This window comes from Brachionichthys hirsutus, unplaced genomic scaffold (assembly GCF_040956055.1).
Source record: "Brachionichthys hirsutus isolate HB-005 unplaced genomic scaffold, CSIRO-AGI_Bhir_v1 contig_1405, whole genome shotgun sequence".
In the NCBI taxonomy this organism is placed as follows: Eukaryota; Metazoa; Chordata; class Actinopteri; order Lophiiformes; family Brachionichthyidae; genus Brachionichthys; species Brachionichthys hirsutus.
The window spans coordinates 221289-248933 of record NW_027180323.1 but is presented as its reverse complement, the minus strand read 5'-3'; the positions used below and the strand labels follow the sequence as shown (position 1 = coordinate 248933).

The window sequence follows — 27645 nt, the reverse complement described above, 5'->3', positions numbered from 1 at the left end:
TCCTCATGTCATACTTCCATCTTCCTCTTTTCAGAGGCCATTTCCGATTACATGGTGTTGACATTATTTTTGAGACGAGGTGCATGTAAGGTCATTTTGCTCTTCAGCTAATTTACTGAAGATATTATGAAGTGAAGATCAACTGAGGATCTTTCACGACTGCGTAGTATGCTATTATAGTTGTTTGATTTTCCTTTACTGTCTGCTCCTATTAACTTTACTACTTAATCAAGACTGTCTTTTCCTGATTTGAAATATCTTTTTCATATTAGGCAATCAAATCAAAAAATATTGCTTCTCTTGAAAATAGTGTTACTTTTTTCGCCCTGAATGATTGGTAGTCAGCCTTTTTATCTGCCAATAATTGCAGGACCTGAGGCCAAAATGATCTCATCAAAATAGACAATTAAATCAAACATGTTCCCTCTGGATATAACCCTTAAATGTGAAATATGTGAAATAAAAATAAAATGACAACAAAAAAGGTTTTAAATAGACAAGATTGAAATCCTAATGGCCAGGATGTTTTAGAAAAGACTAAAATGTCTTTCTCTAAAATGTTCTTTAACTAAATAAAATAAATAGTGTTCCTTGAATCAAATATGATTAAATCCCCAGACCTTCAGTCAACTAAAACTTAATATAAAAGGATGATGTTGTCTAAATTCCTATTACGAATAAGGGCTTTTGAGACAAGACTAAGACATAAACTTAAAAATAGCTGACAAAATTCACACAAACTTGAATGCATATCCTATTTTACCTGTCCAATGCGGGCTTGAGTCATTGAGGAAATCTTATTTCATGTCGACATTCTGCCTCACCGCATTTTTATCATTTGCAGAATGCCCTGCAAAGTTGTCATCTCATAGAGGCGGTTTCATTAATCTTTTCCACACACTATCCAAAATGGCGTGCGGCTCTGCAGGGGAGAAAGGATCCTTTTTGTATAGCATTGAGTAATTCCACAATGATTGACCCTCACTGGTTTATGTACAAATTATCAGAGCAAAAAAAAAAAAAGTCTTAATTGCAAATATTTGAGAAAATGTAGTGAAATTGACCAACGCAAAGGCTGGCAGCTTCGTATCCGTGCTGCCAGACTCGGTCTCTGAGCTCCGTCCTCCAGTCTGGTCGACTTGCAGACGGCCACCCAGCGGAATCCGCCGCAGCCTCAGGAGAAGCTTCCATCCTGCTGTGTCTGCTCTTCTCCCTCCCGACTCACATCCATCCTGCCTAGTCGGCCTGTCAAACCCTACACCCCAACCCTCCCTCCCCTCTTCCACCGCTCCACTGGGCTTGTGAAGGTGAGCCAAACCCCAGTGGCGCTACTGTACAGATTGCGATGCTTTCGCTTCAAATGGAGGATGCTCTCTTGTGAATAGCCATACAAAGCGATGCTGGGCTGCGAACTCCTCCGTTTCTCTCTCCCCACCCTTTTGCTTAGTTATTTTTGTCTTCATTCACATGCTCATAGCTCAATGTCTGTCTTATTTAGTCTCTGTCTTGCTTTCAAGTCAGCTTTCCTGGACCATGACTTGGGGAGGTGGGGGGGGGCAGGCTGACCCGTGAGTCACTGAAGAGCCAGGCTAACAAAAGGAAAGTGTGCCCTCTGAGGCTTAAGGCCAGTTTGGTGACGGCTGTCAGCAAATCGCCTCTCCTTAAAGGCTCTTTTATGCGTGGAACAAGCGAAGCCATTGTGACTGCGGCATGATAAATGCTTTCGTCTCGCTCTGAGGGGACTATATCTCCAACGAATGCCTCTAATGTTTTTCCATACATGGCATCCATCAAAAGATTTATAATGTTCATGATTTGTAATGGGTGCCTCTCTGGGGTCTGTTTAGCCCCTCAGCTATATGTATATAATGAACACTGGCTTTTGCAAAAATGAATCACCTTCTCTTGAGCGATTATAAGACTTTTTACTCTTATTAATACATTCATATAGGACTTTACACTCTGTCCATATCAAAGACTCCACTGATACATTAGCTTCCTTGGGCTTTTTCTTTTCCACGAAGAGAAGTGATGTTCACTTTTGTGCTCATCATCGCAGTGGTGATCCTCTCTTAGGTTTTGAATCCATAGACAGAAATGGCCGGGCTCTGATGTCCAAATGGTGTCTTCATGTTTGCTTGTAAATGCACAGGGGATACCTTGCTCGGTGTTGCAGTTGAATTTATTGCCTTTGCCTTTGTGTCAATGCAGGTTTTTGGAGATTATTATCACTTCAGGCATCACAGCGTGGAGAAAAGGGCTTTGTCCGGCCACAGGGAGATGCACGTCAGACTGCAAAAAGAACCACAGGTAAGACGGATGTCAGCGTTCACCCAGGTCATTGCAGTAGTCCATGTTGGCAACAACCAAAAAGTGACGAGACTTCATTGGCAGCTTTCACTTATATGCTTCTGAGGTTCGTTTTGTTGTGTCCTCTCCACACCCCACACCTTTCTTATGAGGGAGACAGTTGTTTGGGAAGGCTGCTGTTGATTTTGTACAAATTACAGTGTTTAGCATCCAGTCACGCAGAGATTAGCCACAGAGATTAGGCATCGGCTCTTCTCTTGCTCCATGCGTCACATTTACCTCGTTAATGTGTTGAAAACATCGAGAATCTTTCAATGCTAAGTTTTTAATGAAAGCTGTACCACACCGTTTTTATCATAGTGATGAGCCTCATTGTGGCATGCTCTGTTTCGAAGATGTTTCACCCTTCAGTGCATCCACCTCTCTCTCTCTCTCTCTCTCCGCCGTTCTCCATATTGCGGCAGAGTTTACCTATTGATATAAGATTGCATCATATCATTATTTTGACGGGGCCTTACTATCAGTATGGAAATGGCAAGTGCTATTCGATGTTTTTGGTCATGAAAATATCCTATTGTTCGTCTGTCTTCCAAAATGTTCTCCCTTTTTAAAGACCCTCAGCCTGAAGCTCGATTGCTTCTTTATTTAACATGTTAATGTGGATTATTTCACAGGGGGAAATAATGCATTCATTCTGACCTACTTTCAACAGTGTTTAGACTTTAGAGGGTTGCATCTCAAATCATAGGTTGCATACATCCAGGGGTTGTAAACAATACAGCTGGAGAATAAGGTCCATTTCAAAACAAATTTTGGGTTTACTGTCAGGAGCAAGGGATTGTGCTGCAGCATGGGAGGACAGCGCTCCGAGAATATCATTGTTTGATCTGTGAACAGTACCTGGAGAGCATCCAGGCTCCGGCTGCTGATGTAGGAGCAGCAACCCTCACGGAGAGGCTTTTCTGTGGCAGCAACATGTTTGGTCTGCTGGTGTCGTCTCCTAGCAGCACAGCATTTTAATATAATAGAAACGCAGACAAAGTTTTAAGCTGCTTGAAAAAGATTGCTGCTGAGGTTGATATGAGTAGCCAGCACAGCTTGATTTTGGGGGAGGGGGTCATTTTTTTGTTCCACAAATTAGTCTTTTGACTTTTCACCAAAAGGCTTCTGTGTAATTCTCTTTGGGGGGGGGGGCAACAACTAAAACTGTCACAACCCAAATCCACTACCCACAATCTACATGAATGGGAGAACTGGAGTTTTTTCTGCGATGCCTGGTTTGCACTGAAAGTCTGTTAGGCTGGCTCGATCTAAAATATAGCACTCGTAGTCATTATGAAACATGCCTCACTTGTTTTTAATAGTCTCTGGCCAACAATGGAGACATGTGGTACAGAGAAATATAGGATATAGATGGACACTTTTGATGTCTTGTTACTTTTCATTCCTTCAGGGTTTTTTTTAAATATATATATAATGGAGGAAAATAATAGGATGTCACCAGGCCTGTCCTTTCTCATCTATTCTTCCTCCATCTGGAACAGATCTGCAGAATAAAGCCCAATCTGTGTCAGTGCCTTGCTGCAAGTAACAGTGCCAGCATGGCTTCTCCTTCATCACCAGCCTGCAGGACACTGTGCAAAAGTTGGAACAAACAGTGTGTTGTTGCCCAAGTGGCTTTTGAACCACAACCATGCGCAGTCTCCTCTGTTTTCGCGATTCTGCCTGATTCCCCTTTTGCCTCTGTCCCAGACCTCAGATGAGTATTTATACTGAACCGCTGTCCCTAGTTCTCCATGACTGACTTTGTCTTCGCAAAGACCTCAGTTAGACGGAAAGGATGAGCAGCCTGGAATGTTCCATTTCTTTTATTCTTCACATTAATTCCAAAATATTTCAGTTTGCCATTGCTGAAAATATGACCTCACGTCCTGTGTTGAATTGAATTGAATGCCGCGTTAATGGAAATAAGCAAGCCGCTATGTGAATTTATTAGCTTTTAGTCATTTGAATTAATTGGCTTTATAAATGAAACTCCACACTCCAGAGTATTGGTTTATCCTCGTCATGTTGTTCAGGCATCAGTGTTTTTTTGCCCTGATAATAAGATGTTGCACAATGAACAGCAGTGCAACCAGAACCAGCAAGTTAAGAAATCAAGCCAATCAGAGGAGCTTCTTTATAAATATGGCAGCTGACTGAAAATGAAAAAATGTGACAGCCTCAGGTAATGTCAGTTTTTATAACAGTGTTGTAAAGACTCCTGGTCATTCAGGTAGTATTATTATTAGGATATTTGAATCTACAGTCGACCACCATTCCAAAAACAAGGCATGGGGGGGGGGGGGGGGAGAGGCTGAAGGTATTTGGCAGCTCTGGGCTTAGATAACCGGAGCAGGCAGCAGACTATCAGACCTTTAGGACAGAAAAAGAATGCATGCAACAGTCATTGTCATGCATGCAGGTCAGTTGATGCAAATGCAATATGTATATATATATACATAATCAGTAGGTCTGTACTGCACTAACAGTAACTCTGGTGTTGTGTCCAAATGGGATCCCACCTTGGAAAACGACAGGAGCAGGCAACACATTCTTCCCGATATGTAAGCGATGCCTTGTACTGTGCACAAAGCAAGATGCACTTATTGATCAACCGGTGGAAATGTGAGTTTACTGCTGTGAAATATTTGGCTTTGTTAATGAGAAGCTGATGATGGCAGGGTGTTGAAGGAAAAAAGAGAGTCGCCACATCTGGAGGTTGATCTGTTCTCTCCCACCCGTGGGGTTGTGAGTGCAATATAATAAAAGCTCAAACAGATTTGTATTGTTTATTCATGGAATTTGTGTGTTAAAATATTTACCCATTAAATAATATATTCAATTTGGCATCTTCAATCATTCTAAAACAAATGAATACTCAGAACACATCATGACTCTGTGGAAATAAGACTGAGGACAGACTAGATGATTTGTCCTCGTGTGGATTTTCTTTGACAAACACCATGTAGGACTTCAAAGCCCCCCCCCCCCCCCCCCCCCGCCTGTTTAGCAGCTATACTTTCCCTTTGCACCTCAGGAATGAAATAAATGAGATTGGCTTCTGATCTCTGCCTCTCTTTCTCCTTATTACTTTTTGAACACAGCTGGAGCCATGTTTTTCCACATCCACGCTCTGTAGGAGATAGCAACACTTTCTGATTAGAACATGATAAATGATGCAAATCCATGTGAGGATTAATGTAAACTGTGGATTGTGTGTGTGTGTGTGTGTGTGTGTGTGTACCCCAGGTCCTGTGGGTGGAGCAGCAAGTGGTGAAAAAAAGGAAGAAGAGGGATGTCTATGAAGACCCAACAGACCCCGATTTCTCCAAGCAGTGGTATCTGGTGTGTTTGATGGTTTTTAATCCTTACAGGCTGGATATTTTGCAAATATCATTATGACAAACATATATATATATATATGTAAGTCAAACACTCATTGTACCGGTATATGTATTATTTTTTTTAAATGCCACACACTGCATTTTAATAAAAACTACAAGAGCTTCAAAGGGGTGCTGTCAGTATAACACACTTATTTTATCTGACCCACACTTTTGATTTCTACAAACTAAAGAATTTAGGTTTGTTAGCAGGATTATGGAAAAACTGTTGGATGGATCTTGATGGGGAAAAGAAATTCTGAAGATGGGTCTCATACTAACTTGGATCCCATTACATTTTGAGATTGATGCGGATACCCATCTACCCAAAACAAATCCTCCATCGGTGCAGATCACATCCGCCTAAAGCGAATGAGTCAGTCAAACGTCCAGCAATCCAGTAGAAGCAAATTATGTAAAAGTTACACCAAACATTATCTCTGCAAAGTGCTTCATGTGATGCATCTAAGGACACCGAGGTGAAGGTGAAATGAACTGTCCGGACAGACGCACTGCTGAGCTGCTTCACCTTGACTCATTGGTAGAAAATGGTCCTGTTTCATTATGAGCAGCTTTTCTCAGAGGTGCTTCAATTTGCTCTGACCGCTCTTTTTTTCTTTCATATTCACAATGCATGTGTCGGTGCCATGGATTGGTAACAGCATTGAATATCTCAGACATACTAGATATCGGCACTCAAAAGAAGTGAAATCACCTCCGGCATTTAGCACTGGACCTCCAATCGTCTGGGGACTAGAACCTTTTATTCTGCACAGTGGTTTAGCCTTTGGGTGTTTGCCTCCAGCGTTGTTGGTAGCACAACCATTTTATTATATATAGAGGCATTTTATATCAGTTTGTTTGGGAGCCTCAGCTGGAGCAAACATTGAATTCTTGTTGATTTACGCTGCTGTCTGTGCCAGTTCAAAGACAATTTTAGATTGGAGTGTCTGGGCTTTGTGGCTGAAGATGTGCACATGCACTGTGGAGAAAATTGTCGTGAAATTGGAGAATTGGCAGCAAATAGAAGAAGGGGCAGATAAGATTTTTTGTGCGGTATCCCTTTCCTCCATCTGCCTTACGTATCTGGAGCCATGTTATACTCCTCCTGTACCCACTTCTCTTCATACCACCCAGTGCAAATGTCTTCTTCAACCCAATCACTCTTTTCAATTCCATATTTCTAATTGGTCTGTTGCCTCTCATATTGAAATCTGGGCACAGTTATTTCTACTGGGAGGGAGGCAGATACATGCAGATTTCTGGCCTGTAACAGGTTATCCAATTAATTTGAATTGAATTTTAAGTGCTCATGAATCACCTCACATCTTCCCTCTGTGTCTTGTTTATTTTGTATCAACCTTTTTGGTTGAATTTTTAAAATGTGATTTCTTTTATTTATTTTTTGTGGTAAGTAAAAAGTATTTGCAAATTATTTAATTTCTATTCAGACTAGTAGACCATTTGCCATGGTTTTGTCTGGGAATCTTCATTCTTAGCAGATTGACTGACGAACAAAGGTTTTTCTGCACCTTTCAGTCGACGCCAACGCATCAAGACCTGAATACCAAAGTGGCCTGGGCCGAAGGATACACGGGAAGAGGTGTCGTGGTGACGATCCTGGACGACGGCATTGAGAAAGATCATCCTGACCTCAATAGCAATTATGTAAGCGACGCAGAACTGCATTTACAGTTGCGCGGAAAAAAATACCAGTCGTGTTTAAACGGTGTTTGAGGAGCTAATTAATACAAAGCGATTGATGTGCTGATGCTTTTTGTGTCTCTTTTAGGACCCCGAGGCCAGCTATGATGTTAATGATGGAGATGCCGACCCCCAACCGAGATACACTCAGCGAAATGAGAACAGGTAGGGTCGCATAACTGGCAACCTGGCAACGTGCGTAAACGGCTTCAAAATGAGTTTGTTGCACCTGTTGGAATTTGGCAAGAAGTGCGGACGGTATAAATCTGATTGTAAAATACTGTAAATGCTTTCATGCTCTGCATGTTTTAAACATTTCCGTTTTCTAACAAACAACACTCGGTGTTTGATTCTGCTCCACCTTCCTACAAATGTTAGTTGACAGGCAGCAACACTTTGAGAAGGCACTGACTCCATGTGGCTTTTTGCCAAGCATTTAGAAACCAATTATATAAAGAATGCACTGGTGCAGCTATTTTTCAAAGATCGCTCCCTCTTTTCTGTCATTGCTTCAGTGCACAATAGCCAAGCTGCTGTAGCTGCAATTCAAGTCCCAGCCCATAAGCCCCACACCCACTCTGACACTTATTTGTTGCAAATACAGTATAGTTGGTGACTTGCCCTCAGTGATTCTTCATCTTCGCTTCCCTTCTTTGGTGATCGCATTTAAACATGTTCGCACCAATTTAATAACGCAACACTTCAAGCTCCAGAGAGGGAGAAGCCAACACCTTCCTCCTTTCCATTCCCATTTCTTCAAACACCATGGTCCTCCACTTTAGTCCAATCCCCTGGAGCAGATGAGAACAGACGTCCTCTCTCTATAATGAACAGCAGGATTTGTTTGCCGTTCTTCTCTTTTCTCAGACTCTTGCCACCATGATGCTCTTTTTTTCTGTCCTCAATTTCAAAGTGTCACATTCTCTTGTTAGTTGGTCAAAGGGAGATGCTAAATAAGCCCAACAAGTCTTCATGAACTTCTGAAGAATACTGTGTGAGAATGGAACCAATTCTTTGCAGCTGTTCTGATTTGAATGTTTCTGCCTCTGTTTCATTTTCATTTTTTTTATTTATTTTATTCATATGCACAATAATAAACATAAACAAAACATTACAAAGGCAAATAATAGTGCAGGAGAGGAAAAGAAGCCAAATGGGCTTATATAAAAATCCTCCCCTCAAGTTCAAATTAACTAAACAAAATCAATCAATATATATATATATAAAACAAAAAAATGGAAGTTAAATAAAAGCTAAAAAGGAAAAGATACACGGAAAAACCCAGCAAACAAACTGAGCAAAAGAAAGAAAGAAAATATAGAAAATAAAATACAGTAAAATAAAAACAATTTCACAGGTAGCATTTATTTTCCTGTCGTCATCTGAAATGTGATCCATTTGTCTTCGGTGTGTGCTTCAATTGAAAGGGAGTAGCGTCAGCGGGTTTTTGGAGCTGGGTCCTTGTTTCTGTCCCTGCAGACAGCTTGAGCAGCCATGCGGAGCGACCCCAAACTTTTCTGTCACCGTAAAAGCAGATCTCATGTCCTTCCGTTAGAGCAAAGCATGACTGGAGCAGATTATTCAATGTTTCCGGTTTATTTAACTTGCTACGTGCCTTTACTTCAAAAACCCACACTCATATATATATATATATACATAAAATAAATACATAGAGTGCAGAGTAATCTGTCATGTGAGTGGAATTGCTAACGCAATTAGCCTCAATTTGATCAATTCATAGACATGAAATGAATGGCAGGGGTGTGTCTGTGTTGTTTGGCGTGACCTGCGGGCAAATTATATCCAGAGAGTCGCGTAAATCACCGCTGACTAACATGGACTGACAGTGAGTAATATTCACAACCCCCCTCACAGTGAGATTATATGAATATATTCATAGGGAAACAAAAAGCAAAGGAGAGTTGGAGGCGTGTATTTCCATATCTGGGAAGCCCAGTTCATCTGAAATGATCACAGGCTGAGTTTTGAATTCTCATCTCTGGGCTTGTTCCACAGAGATTCTATTTGATATTGAGGTAAGAGATCTGCCAGATATTTTTCAAATGTGTGTCGGAGAATTTGAAGGCTGTTTTATCTTTATCATGATGATATTGGTCTTTTTTTTGTGTGTGTGTGTGTGTGTGTGTGTGTGTGTGTGTGTGGTTAATTTAATCTTTTTTCCCCTTCATTACATCCATTAGTTCATTTTTCTTTTGGGCAAGAAAAGATGATGACAGCATTGATTTCACCTCCCTTGCACATCTCATCAGTAGAGCTTATACTGGTAACTATATACATATTCCTAAAAAAAAGATATATCTATGATGGGGGGCGAAGGGGGGGGGGGGCATGCAGTGTGGATATTATAATTAAATGTATAACCCGAAGCAAAACAACCAGCTGTGCTCATTCATTTATTCCTGCTTGCTCAAATTCATGTTGTCTTTCATCGGGGAGAACGTGAGTCAAAAGAGAAAAATGGTCTGTATTTCTAAACCCTGGGGAAGAGCGACATTCGCCTGTCAGGAACTTCTCACAGGTGTCCATTATTTCACATCTGCATGTCTTTAGTGTGAGATTGTGTAAGGACGGCCTTTATTAGAAATTTACTGGCATGTTACACTTGTGTGTGTGTGTGTCCTTCAATCCAATCCATGGCAGAGTTTGAATACTGAAGCAACTCAAGGCCTGAAAGATAAAGGAAGAGGTGTGGTCAGCTGATCTGAATGATGACGATGAGAAAGACCAAGCAAAGTGTTTTGCACGCATCTCTCGTTTTGTGCTTCGTCCTTGGTGGGGGCTCAACTACTAGTTTCTCTGACCATGAAAGTGCCTCTTCATCAAGAATGCATTCAATAGGAAAAGTGATAAAGGCAGCTGCATCACTTGCTGCAGAAGACAAATCATTTTAATTTGATTCGTAGTGTTAATTTCTTCTGGTATTAGTCAAGGCTGAGCAGGGATCCGCTGCATTAGTACGGTCAGAGAACCCCTGCAGTCATTAAGGGGTAAAGTAGTTGGTGACTTTAAGCAGAGTAACTTTTGATCCAGTGATTTTGTCTTGTTTTTTTTGTGCTGTTGAAAAGTTAATACGTGATCAGTTGTAAATATTTTCACATATATTTTCATGCATAAACAAAATGGTAATGTTCTGACATATTTCTGAAATTTTTTCCTCTACCATGTCTTCCAGATTATATCATTCATGTTTTCCTTTTTCTTTACCCAATGAAATTGTTTAAATTTGGCAGTTCACTGAGTCTATAAATTTACAATGTAACATTATGTAACATTTCATGTTGAATTATGTGTAAGTACATTTCATTCTACAGTCCTACTGCAAATATACGAAATACAGAGACAGGCAAAGAGCCTGAATCATCAAACCGAAGCAGACAGCTTCCTTCTGTGTGGTCTGCTGTAACATCCCTGCTATGAGGTTTAACACAGCATTAAGGTCACCTAGGTGATGACACGTTATAGAACTCAACATCGGGTCTCAGTAGAATAGAGAGTGGCTGCCACTCTTTCTCAAACCTGAATAATATAATTCTGCTTCCTCTTGTCTTTGTTATTCTGCAGGCCAGGGTGTCTTTATATTAGAAACAGCCAGGCAGACATTTTCTGAGGTGTTGTTAACATGAACCTCATATTTCAACTCAGTTCATCTGGCTTTTTGCCTGTTTTTTTATATATATATATATATATTTATTTATTGCAATACAAAAACGTGTTATTAAAATGCTAGAAAAAAGCTGCTTGAAACCCCAGTCAGCAATCCGGTGACTGGGGTTTACATTTAACTGCCTAAAGGTGTAAGTGGTTCTTGACAGATGAAGGACTTTGTGTTTCTGAACCACTCAAAAATTCTGCCCACTGAAGTTCACTGAAATGAATTACAAATTATCTAATTTGTGTAGTTTTTTTCAAAACCCAAGACCTTCAACTCTGGGATTTAGAACAAATATCTGATCGTCTTCACAAGGCAGCAGATAGCGCTTCTGTATCCGACCACACAATGAGGAGCTCTCCCCGTAACATTCCAGTAAAACCATTTGAACAAACCTGCCTGAGGCCAGGGCTTAGTTGTGCTGTGCTGAGTGGGGAAACAGCCTAATCCTTTTGGAAGCTCCAATGAAGAGCCCCTATTCAGTCCTTCTAAAAGCAGATACGAACCCACAAAGCAATGCCGTGATCCCACAGTTGAGCCGAGTATGGCTTAGATGCAGTCGCATTCAGGGATGCATTATGATGCCATGGACACAATTCAATGAAGTCCTATATGTTTTGCTAAAGTTGTCTATCTCGTATCTTTCTTATTTTTTAGACATATTTGAAAATAGATAAGTGTTTCAGTAGCAGAGTCCTTTGGGTCCTTGCGGTTACTTGAGCGAGAATGTGTCAAGTGACATATCTACACTTTCCTTAAAAGCAAGGCAGCATTTGACAGAGTGTGGTTCCTGCGGTGGAGCCGGCGAGATAACACCAAGGCCTCGTTCTTCCCCCTTTTCCTCCCTCTTTCTGATAAGATAACAGCTGTTCCATTGGCTGTGTGAAATGAGTAGCTCTAGTTCAGCAGCCTTATCAAAGCTGTGTTTAAGCTTTGTTTGGTCTTTCTCTTCAGTTTGGCTCTTGGGCAAAGTTTGTCGTTTTTTTTCCATCCTCTGCTTCAGCGATAGATGATGTATTTACTCTATTTCTAACTTTTCTGCATGTGTCATTTTTTTCCTCATAGATTTTGTGGGGGAATCGTGTGGATTTTCAGGTCAGGTCTCACAAATGAGCATCAGATGCGGTTGGCATATATGCAGCTAAAATGCTGACTGTGTATTTAGGATAGAGTGAATGGTTGTGGGCTTTCTGGCATGAGTACTTAAGGAAAGTGAGACAATATGTTCTCATTAGTAATTAGGGCTTCCTCTGTGTTTATGTGTCATTTTGCACCAACATTAAAAGAACCACACTGCAGAGGAAAATGGGATGTATAAAATAATTTAAAATCTAGATAATTATGGGATTACATTTTTGTTTTAAATGTCAAAGAATCAAGTGCAAACAATTGTTCCCAACACATTGAAACAGACTGGTGTGCAGCAGTGAGCCACTGCTCCAATAAATTATTGGAAGCATGCGTCTTGTAGGTCTTCAAATATGCATGTTTTTATGTTAAACAGAGGCATTAAAATCTAAAAAAATATGTTAGTTCCACTGTTCTAGGTCTGTCTTGAATAGCATTACTCATAAGATAAATATGCTAGATGCATAATGGAGCTGAAATGTAATGAGCTAGAAGGTTTATTCACCTTTAGTGCTGTGATGAAATAACAGATAATCACCCAAAGATATGCTTCCTGCAGTGAAATCTACAGTGAAAGCCTCGATTGTTATAGAATCTGAATAATCTGATAAAGAGGCTGCTTCGGGGATGTGAATTTGAATGATCTACAATGCTAATTAGGTCATTAAGGTGTTTTAAAGCTTCAGTTTCTAATGAACACTGCCATAGACCCAAAAGAAAAATATGCCCTCCCCACATTTGTTAGTCTATGTCCTGGAGGCAACTTTCAATTCTCCATTACCTTCTCCCATTTGTACAAAAGGAAATAAGCTATTTAGCAGTAAAACAATGGACTTTAGCCTCGTGACAGCAATGCTAACATATGCAAACTCCAGTTGGATTTAAACCTGCGACCTTCTGGCTGTAAGGCAACAGCGCTGACCACTGTGCTGCCAAAACAAGAGATTGTTAGCCTGATAGCATAATTGCCTAACTCTTAGGCAATGCCTATTGATGATGGGCAATTATGCTATGAGGCTAAAGATATTGAAAAAGGAAATTAGTGTCATACATTAAAATAGAAATAGCTAAGATAGTTATCTATAGATAACAAATTACACTGGGGGGGGGGGGGGGGGTTCCTGAAGATGTGCAAAGCTGTTCCAGCAAGATTGGACCTGAAGTTGATGGAGCATGTTTTTCAATTTGCAGTGCGTGTGTGTGGGGGGTCCCCTTCTGAAATATCTATGTATGACATTTTGACAACATTTTATGAGGAACCTGTCTGTTCTCTGAAACTCTGAGCTGAGTTATTAATGTGAGTCCATCAATAATTCATGTTCGTGAAACCATCCCTTTTATCTCATTTTGGTGGCCAGTGACAGTCGAGTTAAAGTTATTATTGGACAGATCATTGTCTTTCTCCTTGGGCGGGGCGGGGCGGGGGGGGGGGGGGTCTCTGTAGCTGTGTTTAAAAGAATTACTGTACTATTGACTGAATTCACTAGTCAAACTATGTACATGTTGTGAAATAATATAGATGAAAGTGTGTACTGTTCATGGAGCAAAGTGTTTCGAAAAAAGGCTCCCTGTACTGTGACTGTGTGGGTGTTGAACGAGATTTGATTGACAGTGCAGACAGACAACCTCACAAACTGTCAGCAGATTTTGATCCGTTTTACTGATCTCTGGAAGTTGGTAGCAGCACATTTGTTTCTATTATAAAACTAAATGCATTAACTGCATGACTCCAACTAGAAGACAAACACACACACACACACACACGTGGGAATCACTCGCTCACTGATGCAGTAAGAGGCTGATTAAGAATGTGTTTTATTTAAAATATTTCTAAGCCTGCCATCTAACCAGCCCTTGAAATTTTCACACACTCCTCTGCGACGCGTTTATTTTGTATGCACAAATGTGGTATTCGAGGTTTGATAGAGCCTCAGCATGACGCTGACGCCAACACAAATCAGCAGGAGGAACAAAAGGGATCTTCTTTTTATTCTTATTTCAAAGCAGGAGTTCCAAACAATGGCAGCCTTTTTTTTTGTTACCATCAGTATTTATCTGCTGTATTGTAACTCCCCTGCTGACTGTGTAAATTATTTCTTCCTTCTTCTTTTTTTTTTTTTAATACTCTCTTATGAGCTGTGTGCTTCTGACTCCTTCTTTTCCCAGACACGGAACGCGATGTGCTGGAGAAGTTGCAGCTGTAGCCAACAATGGTGTGTGTGGTGTAGGTGTGGCCTACAATGCTAAGATTGGAGGTGAGTGAAGCAGTCTGGGGGGGGGGGGCAGTGTTTAGTTTAATCCGTCTGAAGGTGTTTATAGAGAAATAATATGCACAATAATCTCAACAATTGGTGTATTTGTTGATTTCTTTCAGCTTGACTGTAAAGTGTCAAGCTGAAAGTGTAGGGAACTCTGTGCAGTGTGAGATCTTTTTAAAATTTAGTTATGTTGGTAGTGAAAGCCATAGCACTAAAATGTTTCTGCAGTTTCTGCAAAAGTTGACTTTTAGGGCTGTACAGTTAAAACTGTAATACAATATTGCTTTCAGTATTTCCAGATATGCATTAATAGAGAAGATGCAGCTTCATTTGGAATATAAATGTGACCGCAAATTAAGTCAGAAAGGATGTTTAGCATTTGATGAAATATTGCTAGAAGGCACGAAGTAACCTTTGTCACAAAACAATTTGTCAGCGACGTGAAGGCGGCCAACGAGACTCATGTGCCCCCCCCCCCCCCCCCCCCAAGCAGTCCCATTCACAGATGTTAGTCATAACTCTCCTTCGTTTTCAGCAACATTTATCTGCAGACGAAGTCACGCATCGGCCCAGCACTCGTCAATTATTCCTCTGCGAATCTGTTCGCGTCAGGGGGGTCAGTAGATTGTTTATTAGCAGCTGTGATTTGCTAGCAGCGACGTGCGATTGTGCACAATCGGCCATGTTGGTGGTAATGCATAAATACGAGAATCCTTGCTGCACAATAATTGGTCATTTGTGTCCAAAACTGTCATCAACTCTGCTTTGCTAATTTGGTGATTCTTTTCACATGCAATACCTGTTTTCCTAACACACACACACACACACACACACACCTGTCTTCCACCCTGCTCCCTCTGACTCAGTGGGAGAGCTCACACTACCGTATATTAATAAGGAACTGCTGAGCCACAGGGCGTAGATGACATTGCCAGGATAGTTATTATTACCGCTGTAACGGAGCCCATTCACAGGGACCGTTGAACAAACATTGCTCTTTTTTGGGGGGGTTAGATTACTTGGTATTCAGACTTCTGTTACAGCGAATCTGCTCTCCAACAGAGTAAATACTGCTTTGGCTCCATCCCTCCTGGCGCGTGTTCACGCCTGCCGGGCCAGGCACATTGTCTTCGATGGGTTATTGAAGTCTTAGCGTAAATGTCAGCAGTTGTTGCGACGCCCTCCGTGTCTGGGGGGGGTGCTTTATCAGTAATGAGGGTGCAGTCATGTTCAGAGGACTGATCTGATGCTACTGACTTCAAAGGCTCAGACAGGGGTGCGTTCAGCCGTTGTGAAAGGTGACATTCTGCGCTACTCTGTAGAGACAACAGTCGCTTGAAGGTTCTGTAAATGTCCTGCTCAGCTCTATTTGTGTGTGTGTGTGTGTGTGTGTGTCCTTCTTGTCCCTGCTGTGGGTTCAGTGGGGTCAGGAAACGGCTTTCTCGATTTAGCAACCAGCAGCGTTTTCTGTTTGTGTATCAGTAAAATGTTGTCGCTTCTGTTAGAGCAGCGGCTGCAGGTGAACTCTCTCTCCTGCACTCGCTCATTAAAACCGGAACTCTCGAACCATTCGGTTTGTCTTTGAAATCTTTAGCTTCTCCTGTTTTTTTAATGTTTTTCACGGGGACTTGCAGTCTAAACGATTTCTTACTGGTACTCCATGACATCTAGTTTTGTAACCGATTCTGCATTGCTGTGCACGTATTTAAATTTTTACAGGAGTTCGTATGTTGGATGGGGAGGTGACGGACGTGGTGGAGGCACACTCGCTTAGCCTGAATCCTCAGCACATCCATGTCTATAGCGCCAGCTGGGGCCCAGAGGATGACGGCAAGTCACTGGACGGCCCTGCCAGGCTGGCTAAGGAGGCTTTCTTCCAGGGAATCACCATGGTCAGTCAGAGCATATGAATGTACATTTAATTGATATATGTATAAAGATACCGAGAAGAATCTAGAACCTTTTGGTGATGATAAAGATCACCATGTGGATGGCGTAAATCCAATTAGGAAGGGAATGAGCTGCTTGGCGGAGGTCTGCGCTCTCTGAGTGCTTTTCTACTTTTTAGTCTTGTTTGAGATTAGGCAGTTTTCATGTCTGTGTGCCAATTTTCTGTTATAATGAGAGAGAGTAATCTATGCACACACAAAAACACGTTTCTGAATAGTATTGTGTCTTCAGTGATAAAGGTTAAAGCTATTCATATCAGCGCAAATTCAGTTTTTTCTACAAGCACTATGTCCTTGGATGCAAGTCTTCTACTTAGAATTCACTTCATATGCGGGTTAAGCCAACCTGACACAATATGGTGATTCTGAGCTGAAGATTTTGGAACTGTAGACAAAGCTCTTTGCCCAGCTCCAGTATTTATGCTGAACTAAGCTGCAGTATATATGGCCGCTGGCTCTATCTTATATTTATGCCACAGGCATAAGAGCGGCATTAGTCTCCTCCCTAACTCTCAGCAAGCAGACAAATACTGTGCCTTTTACCAAAAATATTGAACTCATTTATTTATTTATCTTTAATTCTCAACAAGCCATCAAACAGCGATGTTGAAATTAAATCTGAACATGTTTCCATTTTCTACGTGTTGTTGAAAAGAACAAAATCAAGGTGAGATTGCTAATTAGCCACGGGCGAGTCCTTGAAGGTTGAATAGCGTGTGCCATTAAAGAGTGCGTCACGGTGTCTACAGCTAAAGTCAGCGTGCTGCATTAAAGGAGGTTCTAAAAGCAGCTAAATAATAAATGTGAGCTGGGAGAACTGTAACAGAGCAGCGGAGCACCGATGCAGAACAATGGTTTCAACAGATTTAACCGCCGCTGTAATTTGTCTATAATTTAATTAGACTGCACACTTTCTTTCAAATAGAATGAGTCATAATTTCACATCCTAAAATTGGAAATAATCCACGTGTCACAGTGTGTTCAGTGAGGACAAAATGGCCTGACAGCAGCACTATAGGACCTCAATGTGTGTTTCCCTGGCAGTGAGATAACCCCTGGCGCTGAAATGTCATCGTGTCCCAGTGCAGCCTGCAGCAAAGGCAGCACAAGGTCGAAAATAGGGCCGGAAGATTTAGGAGGATTAGCCCAGAGCCCCCAAGACTCTTAATGTTAGCATACAGAATGGTTCAGAGTCAGTCAGCATTGAACACACAGCAGGAATAGACTTTCCCCAGTTTCTGTTTCACGGGCAATGTGCAGATTTAGAGGTGGGAGTCAATTAAGAGAATTAAATGCATAATCCTATATGGAAAATAAGCTCATGTAAAAAGCCTCTGAGGTCTCTTTGTGTACTTCACATTTGATTGGCCATGCCAGAGAAAGGCGTGTTGCAGCACACTGATAAGAAGCACATCTTTGTATTTAGATGGACTGAGAAGCCACAATATTGGAACTTATTAGGGGTGTAATGGTTCACGCCATGTATTGAAACGCTTCGGTTCTGCATGTTCGGTTCGGTCCACCTTTTCAGTTTTTCATTTTTTTTCTCATTAAATTTTTTACTAGCGCTCCGTGCGAAACTAAAGTCCTGGGCAAGTTTCCGCACGGACGCCTCTGTCTCTGCAACAGCCAGGCTCTGAGGCACTGGGCATTCTAGTCATCCATCCATTTTCCCTAACCACCGTATTGTGTGCAGGGTCAATATCAGATCACCGGTTTATTACATTGCAGACAGACAGACAGACAGACATTGCACGTTTCGGACCATTAAAGGAAGCCAGAGTAGAATGGGAAAACATGTGAGCTCTCAGGTCCTCAGGTGGGACTGACCCCAAACCCTTCCTTACTAGCAGCAACCGTTCAAATCCGCTCTGACATTAACGGCTGACCTTTACCACGACTTTAACTCTTAAAGGTCAAAGATGAAGGTAATTATTCACTATCAGCCATAACTCAATCATTCATATGCTAATGATGCCCTAATGGAATTTTTCTATCCTCCAGGCCAAAAGTCAGCTTCACAGCGAGTCACTGTGATATCATAACATTTTACAGAAACATTTTTCTAGACATTGTTCATCACCAGGACTTGGGATCAGGAGCATCTTAATCACATTTAGTCAGATACTGCCTTATTGGCACTAATCTCGACTGCCCACCTTGAAACTGGAGACATCAGAGATCTTTTCTTCCGCCAGGTTAAAGCTATGTGTGTGTGTGTGTGAAACATCCATCTTTCAGAATATGTGGCTTCATTGCTGCGCCGTCCATACTTGAAGGACGGCGCTGCCTGGCTAAACATGGCGTCCAGTCAGATTTTGGTTTTAGTGGCGATGCCTGCAAAAACAGGAGCAGGAATTCTGTTTCCTTCTATTTTTCTCATTGCACTTTAACACTTATTGACAAGCTTGACAAAGTCATGCCAGATCAATTTTGTATGTGGGTGTCTTCAGGGAGAACAGCATGCTCTGACCCTTCAAGGCAGCAATGTTGTAGGTTAGACCAGTGCAGATTGTTATTGATTTAGACCCCAAGCTACTTGTACGAGTGCACCTTCTTCACTTCCTCGCCCCCGGGTGATAACCGGTGAACCTGGCCTGATCTTTCCACTGGTGGACCATCGCAAGCTGATTTGGTTTGTTATCATTATTGGTGATTACTGTTGCGCCAGGCAGCAAAAACACCTCACGATGAAGACGGCATGTTGTTAACAGGAGATTTATCACTGGGATGTCACATGTCAATATAGTAGTAACTTTCATTGTGTGTCGGGAGGGGGGGATAAAATCTCTTTTAATTAAAAGTTGTCAGTAGATTGATGATTCTGGACAGGCATGGATGGAAGATACAACTTTGCTGGTTGGTGGAGGCGTGGAATGGCAAGGACATAATTCTAGTTTGATGTTTTACTGTTTCTGTGGATAAACGAGACTGGAGAAATACATGAAATACACTGTGTCTCTCATCTTGACATTTTTTCCTGCTTCTTGATGTTTCATTGTTTTTTCTCCACATGTGGGATGTAAAAAAAAAGAAAAGGGTCACCCTCAATTCGTCTGTTTCTTTCTTTCTAATCTTATTGTTTTGTTCTACAAAATGAATCCACCCACTTGATTCAACCCATTGGTGGAAGAAGAGTTTTTATTTCTGACTTTACACTGTTTTTGTTTGACTTTCAATCTGAAAGTCACCTTGTCTGCATTGCTGCTTTCACTCTTTGACAAAATAATTTGCTTGCGGCATGTAATAAAGTGCTGAATGGAAGAGATGTGAGTTAATAATGATTATTTGGCATTGCACTGAAAAATAGGCGCTTCACATAAAAACAATTAAAGTGCTGGAAAGGCCTTGCAAAGAATAACAGTTTTGGTTATCACATTTTCTAAAGAGAAAAAACATAATAAAATATGACTGCAAAACTAAAAATTAAATTAAATAAAAAGCCCTTTAAAAAAAATATGTTGAAAAGACCTGTCTGTCTAAAGATGCCGTTCCTCTCTGTCTTTGTCATGGACACTCGACAACTCGTCACACGACCTCAGAGACAGAGGTCCAGAGGCATAAGATCAGCCCTGTAGGGCAGGGATCAACCGATCAACAGTGTGGAAGTAAACTCTAAATCTCAAAAATCAATTCTAAAGACCAAAACTTTCCACCGCTGATGAAGTTCCTGGTCGCTGATTGAAAAGGAACTGTGTTCCACTGACAAGACAAGAAAAAAGCACTGCTTCCTCAGCCTGAGCCAAAGGGAACTGGGGTTGGCAAGGACATCCTTTGTTTCTTTCAAAAAAAACATTGAGTGACATTTTGAATCGTAAACTCGCCTGAGAGTTTTAACCGCCTGGATTAAATGTGCACCTCTTAGCTCTTGTATTTGCGCGTGCAGTCTCCTTCCCAGAGTCACACGTCATTCATCATGCCCCAGTTCTGTAGATGCTGTAATTACATTTCTTCTGTCTGTTACCAGATGTTCTGCCGCAGTAAGTCGCCCGAATTATGATGTATTACTTAACAAACGCCTCTTTCTGAAACAAAGCGCGTTCAGTAAACGACGAGGCATTATCGCGGTGAGACGTGTACGTCTGTCAGACGCTTGATTGCTACGCTTCGGCTGCTTCCTGCTAAGCCTCTCTCTCCCGTTTCATTCTGTGCATTCCTGTGGTTCATGATTTAAGCATATGCATTTCTTTTTCTTGTGTTTCCTATACCGCAGGGACGGGACGGACGCGGCTCCATCTTTGTGTGGGCTTCGGGAAACGGTGGCCGGGAGCAGGACAACTGCAACTGTGACGGCTACACTAACAGCATTTACACCCTGTCCATCAGCAGCACCACACAGTCGGGCAACGTGCCGTGGTACAGCGAGCCATGCGCTTCCACCCTCGCCACCACATTCAGCTCCGGAAACCCAGGGGAGAAGCAAATAGTAGGTGGCGCTGTCAGTGTCGACATGACGCATAAAAACGAATCGTTCTTACATCTCACACCCCGTGTCACTCAGTCAAAGGCTGGAGCACGTACGTCCGATATCAACTCATAAACTTGCGTCAGTCTGTGAAAACCAGAGCGACTGATGTGAAGCTAACAAACACACGTGTTTCCTCCTGGCTGCTTGTCAGCTGAAGAAAGACTCGCCTCGGGGACGTACGGTAACATGAAACAGCCGTAACGCTGCCGTTCTCTGCTACGTGCTACTAGGAGCGTGCTGCAGGCAAGCAAATATACAACTCATCCAACAGAGGGAAAGGAAGCGCTGTACTGCAGCAGTTACTTTGTGGACCGCACGCAGTTTTATTCTATCCAAAGTGACTACTAGTTTTGATCACTTTGTTTTATGTTTTGGCTGTTTGTGGGTGGGGCAGCACGGTGGCGCAGAGCAAGAAGGTCACAGGTTCGAATCCGACTTGCGGCCTTTCTGAGAGGAGTTTGCATGTTTGAATTGGTTACACCAAATTGTCCGTGAGTGTGAGTGTGAATGATTGTCTGTGTGTGTTGTGGCACTGCAATGAGCTGGTGGTTTGTCCTGGTTGTACCCCGCCTCTCACCCGTTGGCTGCTGGGATAGGCTCCAGCACGACCCGCGGGCTTCCCATCTCCAGTCACTGACGGACTTCCTCTTGCCTTCTCCTCTTCTACGACTCACTCTCAGCTTTTCTCGCCGTGAAACTTCCCCCCTCCCACGGCGAGGAACTTCTTGTGTGTCTGTTTAACTGTATGACTGCTTTCCTCTTCCTCCTGTCTCCAAGGTGACCACAGACCTGAGGCAAAAATGCACCGACTCTCACACCGGGACGTCAGCGTCTGCCCCGCTGGCTGCTGGGATCATCGCTCTGTCTCTGGAGGCCAAGTGAGTCGGAACAACGTCTCTTAATCCTATACTGTAACTATTTAGCTTTCATTTTACAATAATGAACAGTCAACAAGAAAAAAGATCGTTATTCCTTTGCATTTTCTCCATTGTGCTGTGATGATAGGTGTTTGTTTGAGTGTGTGCACACACACACACACACACATCTAGCAGTCAGCAGTGTGCCTAAATCCCAGCTCTGATTTTGTTTTTTTTCCCTCAGTAAATTAAGCTTTTGATAATCCGTTAATTAGCGAGACAAATCAGCAGCTGCAGCCCACAGAGACGTCTGAATACCTGTAGAAACTCCAGAGCGCCACTCATCATCGCTCATTCTGGACCTCAGCTGCCAAAATCCACGTTTCCGTCGGCAGCTCTGTGCTCGCCGTTATGTTCCCATCTTTATCCGCCGGGTGCTAAATCCTCTTATCGGTCAGCAGTCATCCATTTATACCGAATTTACCTACGTTAGCGATTAGCCAGCAGGTGTCAAATCAAATCAAGTATTGCCTCAAAGCCCAGTTTCATTTCAGGCGGAGCGTCCGCCGTGTCTCACTGTCCCCTCTGATAGCCTGAGAGAGGGACGCTGGCTGACGGCTGAGGTCTCCTCCACGCAGCCGAGCCTGTAAGCGTTTGTCAGCGAGCGGCCGCGTCCCTTCTGACAGGCAGCAGCAATAACAGGATAGCCAGTTTATCAGACTGGGAACACGCTCCTCTCATAGATGCAATCATTTAATGAGGCAGAGTGTTTTTTGGCCGTGTGGCCTTTTTATTATTTTCCCCTTTCCTCTCGGCAGAGGTGACATTGAGTGCACGGGTGAACTTGTCAATTAATAAGACACGAGAGGGCGTGAGATGTGAATGCTGATGTGGAGGCGAAGTGCCACAGTGCATTTGTTGTTTTCTGCCGACCGTGGTTTTGCACGAGTGCGATTCATTATCTTCTCTGCTGCAACTCCCAATAAATCGATGAGAAGAAAAACTGTCTTACACTGTGTGGAAGGTGACCCCCCCACACTCCCAGTCCTCATTAGAGAGTATTATTACGGTGTGGGGAAGACGGTCCTCCACTATATTGTAGCCACTGTTTTACTGTGTTCCCTGACCTTTCATCACTATAGCATTAAAAGCACAGCAATATAAGTACAGACATATCACAAAACAGCATAACATGTGGGATTCCCGATCTTTTCTTGTGTCCCACACCTCCTCGTATTTCCTTTTGAAAAAGCCGAAGTCAGCAAAACCCGGCTTTTGTCATTGTGTGCAAAATTTTAGAAGGTAATACCAGCGATCGGTACATATTTCTGCATTTGTGCAGCATGAACCTGACCTGGAGAGACATGCAGCACTTGGTGGTGAGGACAGCCCAGCCCGGACACCTCGGCGCCACAGACTGGAAGACCAACGGAGTGGGACGTAGAGGTTAGAGGCCGGCTGGACCAAATCAAGCACATGTTGCTTTTTGTGTCAGAATATAGGTCCTTATGAAAGCCAAAAAAAAGAAGCTTGTGTGTAAATCCGACTTGCATTCAATAGAGAAGTAATTATTATGCAAATAACTATTTAACTTAAGAACAAATACATTCGGTGCACAGCAGATTTATTTGCGTGTTTGCTTCTGTGCACAAAGTAATCACACAATAACATCCTGTCAGGCTACTTGCGGTTTGCATTCTCCGCTTCACCTGCAATTTGACAAAGTAAGATAATGCATCGTAATGTCTGCCGATGTGCTCGAACAACAATTTAGATTTCACATTTTCATTTTTTAGAATTCATTTTCCTGGCTTACTCTAGGTCCATGTTTACGCAGTGGTGGGGGGCGGGGGGGAAGGGGGGTTGTTTCCATACAGTCTATCGGATTGCTGCGTTTTAAATCGAGGATTTTCATATGTTTTAGGGACTGAGGAGCAATTATTCATTTGACTATAATCGAGTGCATAGCTCACTATCAGTTTTCTTGATGTGATGTTGTGTTCGCCACAATCCGCCCACCTGCCACTCTCGACATGCCTTTTTCTCCCCCCCCCACAGTGAGTCATTCCTACGGTTATGGGCTCTTGGATGCAGGTGCTATGGTGGCTTTGGCACAGAACTGGACCACAGTTGGACCGCAGCACCAGTGTGTTCACGCCATGCTCACAGAACCAAGGTCGGGGGGGGGGGGGAGGGGGGGGTCATTTGAAGCTCTGTGTAATGTGTTCAAACTGCAGTGAATTCAGCCTCCCTAAAAGCAGTTGTTCTGAATTCCAGCCCAGTCTGATTGATAGCATTCTGCCCAGAGCTGTGATGGTGGCAAAGATTTGCAGCACGGGCCTCTGTGTGTGTGTGTGTGTGTGTGTCCGCTTCTGCAGCCACACGACATTAACCACTCTCTGCCCACCGCTTCTGCAGAGATGTCGGGAACAAGCTGGTGTTCAGCAAGAGCGTGGATGCCTGCTGGGGACGGCCGGAATATGTCGGCTCTCTGGAACACGTTCAGGCTCGCCTCACGCTCTCTCACAACCAGAGAGGAAAGTTGGCCATTCATCTCATCAGCCCGCTGGGAACATGCTCCACCCTTCTGTTCCCCAGGTGAACAAGCACGCCACCTAATACACACATCTCTCACATCTGTCGCACACACAGATGAACACGTCGTGAGTTTGTGTGTGTGTGTGGTTCAGTCCCCCCCCCCGCTCGTCGACAGGTATTCCCACAAGCAGGCTCGCTGGGAAGAAGCGATGCGGAAAAATAAAGCATACATCTTTGTGCCCCCCCCCCCCCCCCCCCCTGTTCTCTCAGACCCAACGACTTTTCCTCAGAGGGATTCAATGACTGGTCCTTCATGACCACCCACTCATGGGACGAGGACCCCCAAGGGGAATGGACCTTGGAAATTGAGAACGTGCTCCCCAATGGTCGTGACTATGGTAACTCCATATCATTAGCTGTCCAGCCCAGCCGCATCAATCCCCTCATCAACTCAAGTCCCTCTTCACATTTTTTCAATGCCCGTCCCTCTCTAGCCTCTTCTCACTTTCTATTTTCTTCCTGGCCCGCTCTCCTGATTCAGTTGGTACCAAGTTTTGGTTCTGGGGGCGCGATTAAACCCCTGGCGGCTGCCGCGCTAACAAAATATCCTTCTGCAAAAAAAAAAAAAAAAAATTGCATGCAACCTTCTGAACTTTTTTATCTTGGGAATGATTTTTTTTTACAACTCCTGTATTGAGCTGCATTTTCTGTTAACAGGCGCAAACGGAAGCATCTTGTCCAAGTCCAATCCTAGGGCTTTGTTTACTTTCAGCATCTTGGGAAATAAAAGGCTGTAGGAATGCATCTGTATCCTCAGCCTGTGTTTATCCTTCTCCGGTGTTGTTTCCCCCCCCCCACCCCTTTATCCTCTTTTCAGCCCAGTACGCTCTCGGTGAAGAATTACATTAATATTCTCATCCACATCTCACGCCTCTTCTTTTCATCTGTCGCTGACTCCCCCCCCAAACTCTCTCAGGTGTGTTGAGTCAGTTCACCCTCATCTTGTGGGGCACCAGAGCCAGCATCATCAACCCCTCATCATCCGACTTCCCTCGGCCGTCAAACAACAGCTGCAAGACCTTTGATGCCCAACAGATCTGCATCGGTGAGATCATTCGGCACGCCAACTGCGAACGGGAGCTACTTAAGTTGAATGGGCTCATTTGTATTTGCTCTGGCGCACGGTCATTAGTGCTAAACAGGCTTTTCTTTTGGGCTGTGGTGAGTAGTTTAGCTTGCTTAAAACTAATGTTGTGAATACAGATTGGCTGTTTTCCCCCTCTTGTGCTGTTTATGCGAGAACGCAGGCTATGCATGCGTGTGTATATGGATGGATGGGATGCATAAAGGAGTAGCAGGGGAGATTTAAAGGAAGAAGAAGAAGGCTGTGCTATGCTGTCAACAACTGTCTAGGAGCACGACTGCCTCATTGAAAGGCAGATGAGTTTGAAGCCTTCAGAGGCTTTAATGATTCCAGTCTTTTACATCATTTATTTAAAAACACACATTTCAATAATTACTGGTTGCATTTTTATTTTATTTTTTTACAGAGACCCTGTATCATAAAAACTTGTGAGAAATTAGCCCAAGGTTACTGGAAAGGATTGTGTAATTATTCTAAAATAGCGACACAAGACAGTGTTCAGGTGATGCAACAAATATCTCCCAGCGGAAAAAGCAAAAATAATTTACAACTTGGTGGAAAAACTGCTTTCTGAAAATGTGAAAACTGTAGTTCTTCCCAGTGAGCTTTCAAAGAAACCACAAAGGAGCAGATTCTTCAGTTGTACTGGACCTCGTGAGAAGTGACCTCCCTTGTGCTTTCATTCTCCACTCTACTCTCCATCCAGAGTGCAGCCCCGGGTTCTACCTCTTCCTCCAGGGCTGTGTGAAGCTGTGTCCTCTGGGCTTTACGTCGGGACAGCAGCTGCTCAACCTCTCCCTGGAGACCTGGGTCGACTTGTATTCCGTCCAGGCCTGCCTGCCCTGCAACCCCGCTTGCCTCACCTGCTCCGGCACCGGACCTACAGACTGCCTGTCCTGTCCACCTCACAGCCGTCTGGTCTTCACTTCCTGCCCGCACCAGAACCAAGTCCTGCGTAAATCCACACCAGTCGGGCCGCTTCAGGTTGCCGGCGTCCAGCCAGAGGGGGGGACCCCAGCAGCAGCACATGGCCGAGGAAAAGACAAAGAGCCCCCAGAGCTCGGCAGCCCTCCTTCCACTCAGCTGCCAGCCGTCATCGCCGTGCTCAGCTGCGCCTTCATTCTCGCTGCCTTCGCCGGGGTGTTCCTCTTGCTGCAGATGCGCTCCCGTGGTGCCTCCTTGCGCTGGAGGACCAAACTGCCCTCTGCGTATTCAGAGATGAGGGGGGTAAGGGTGGGCCTTGGTTTTGGCATCGGCCAAGGGCGGGATAGGAAAGCACGGATATGCTACAAGGGGATCCCCACTGTGTGGGGGGACGAGGACCTGATCTCCTACCAGTCTGAATCAGACAGCGAGGAAGCGGATGGGCACAGCGAGAGGACGTCTTTCATCAAGACACAGAGTTCCATCTAGCCGAGCCTGCAGCAGCGTCCCGCTGCGACTGGATGGAGCTGGTACGCGACAAAAAAACACAAAGTAGGACATCAACGAATCAGTCATTTGCATTTTCCTCTATTTATTGACATTTTTTATTTATCTCATTTGATTCTTGTTTTTTTGTTATGCAGTTGCTCATTTTTGCTCAAATGAGCCGCCCCACATTATCCTGTCGGATGGGTCAAAATGGATGCTTCTGAAATTTAGCAATGCTTTCCCATAATGCTGAGGGAACAGAATGGTAAAACATATATTTATAATAACATCAGAAATTTTCTATGTTATCTGACTCCCAGTATAGGACCAAAGCTCCAAAGATCCTGCAAACTCCTTTCCCATGAGGCGACATGATAGCGTTATACCTCAGGGCCTCCTAAACGGTAAACATCTCGTCTTTCAAGCGCAACGGTCCCAGTTTCTAGGAAAAAGGAAATATAGTCTCCGAGCTCAATTGTTAGTATAAGAACAATCATCAAAACATCTTTAGTTGTCTTTGAGACACAGCAGAACGTGATCCAGCACACTGTGATGACACAGTGGCACATCATCATCACAGGCAGGTGTGATACATTAGCATTTATTCTGTTTTATTAACCTTTGGCACCTCTTTGGAGATGTTCCTGCGAGTGGACCCCCCCACCCCACCCAGATCTCGCTGGAGGGACTACTTATCTCATCTATCCTGGGATCACCTCGGAATCTGTTGTCGGTAAGAGGTGCGATTGGATGAATGGATAAACATGTCATATTTTTTACA

At 43.3% G+C, this 27645-nt stretch overlaps 1 protein-coding gene across 1 annotated transcript in view; it reads left to right on the top strand.

The window, feature by feature from the left end:
* LOC137912723 (furin-like) overlaps positions 1-26864 on the top strand; it is a 45063-nt gene extending 18199 nt beyond the window's left edge. Inside the window, exons 2-15 of the mRNA XM_068756857.1 lie at positions 2212-2310; positions 5602-5697; positions 7275-7403; positions 7528-7604; positions 14404-14492; positions 16215-16387; positions 20658-20870; positions 21690-21790; positions 23112-23215; positions 23828-23945; positions 24188-24367; positions 24578-24705; positions 25284-25412; positions 26158-26864. Of these exons, the coding sequence (XP_068612958.1) occupies positions 2212-2310; positions 5602-5697; positions 7275-7403; positions 7528-7604; positions 14404-14492; positions 16215-16387; positions 20658-20870; positions 21690-21790; positions 23112-23215; positions 23828-23945; positions 24188-24367; positions 24578-24705; positions 25284-25412; positions 26158-26864 (2343 nt within the window). The remainder of the gene's footprint in view (positions 1-2211; positions 2311-5601; positions 5698-7274; positions 7404-7527; positions 7605-14403; positions 14493-16214; positions 16388-20657; positions 20871-21689; positions 21791-23111; positions 23216-23827; positions 23946-24187; positions 24368-24577; positions 24706-25283; positions 25413-26157) is intronic.
* The last annotated feature ends 781 nt before the right edge of the window (positions 26865-27645 follow it).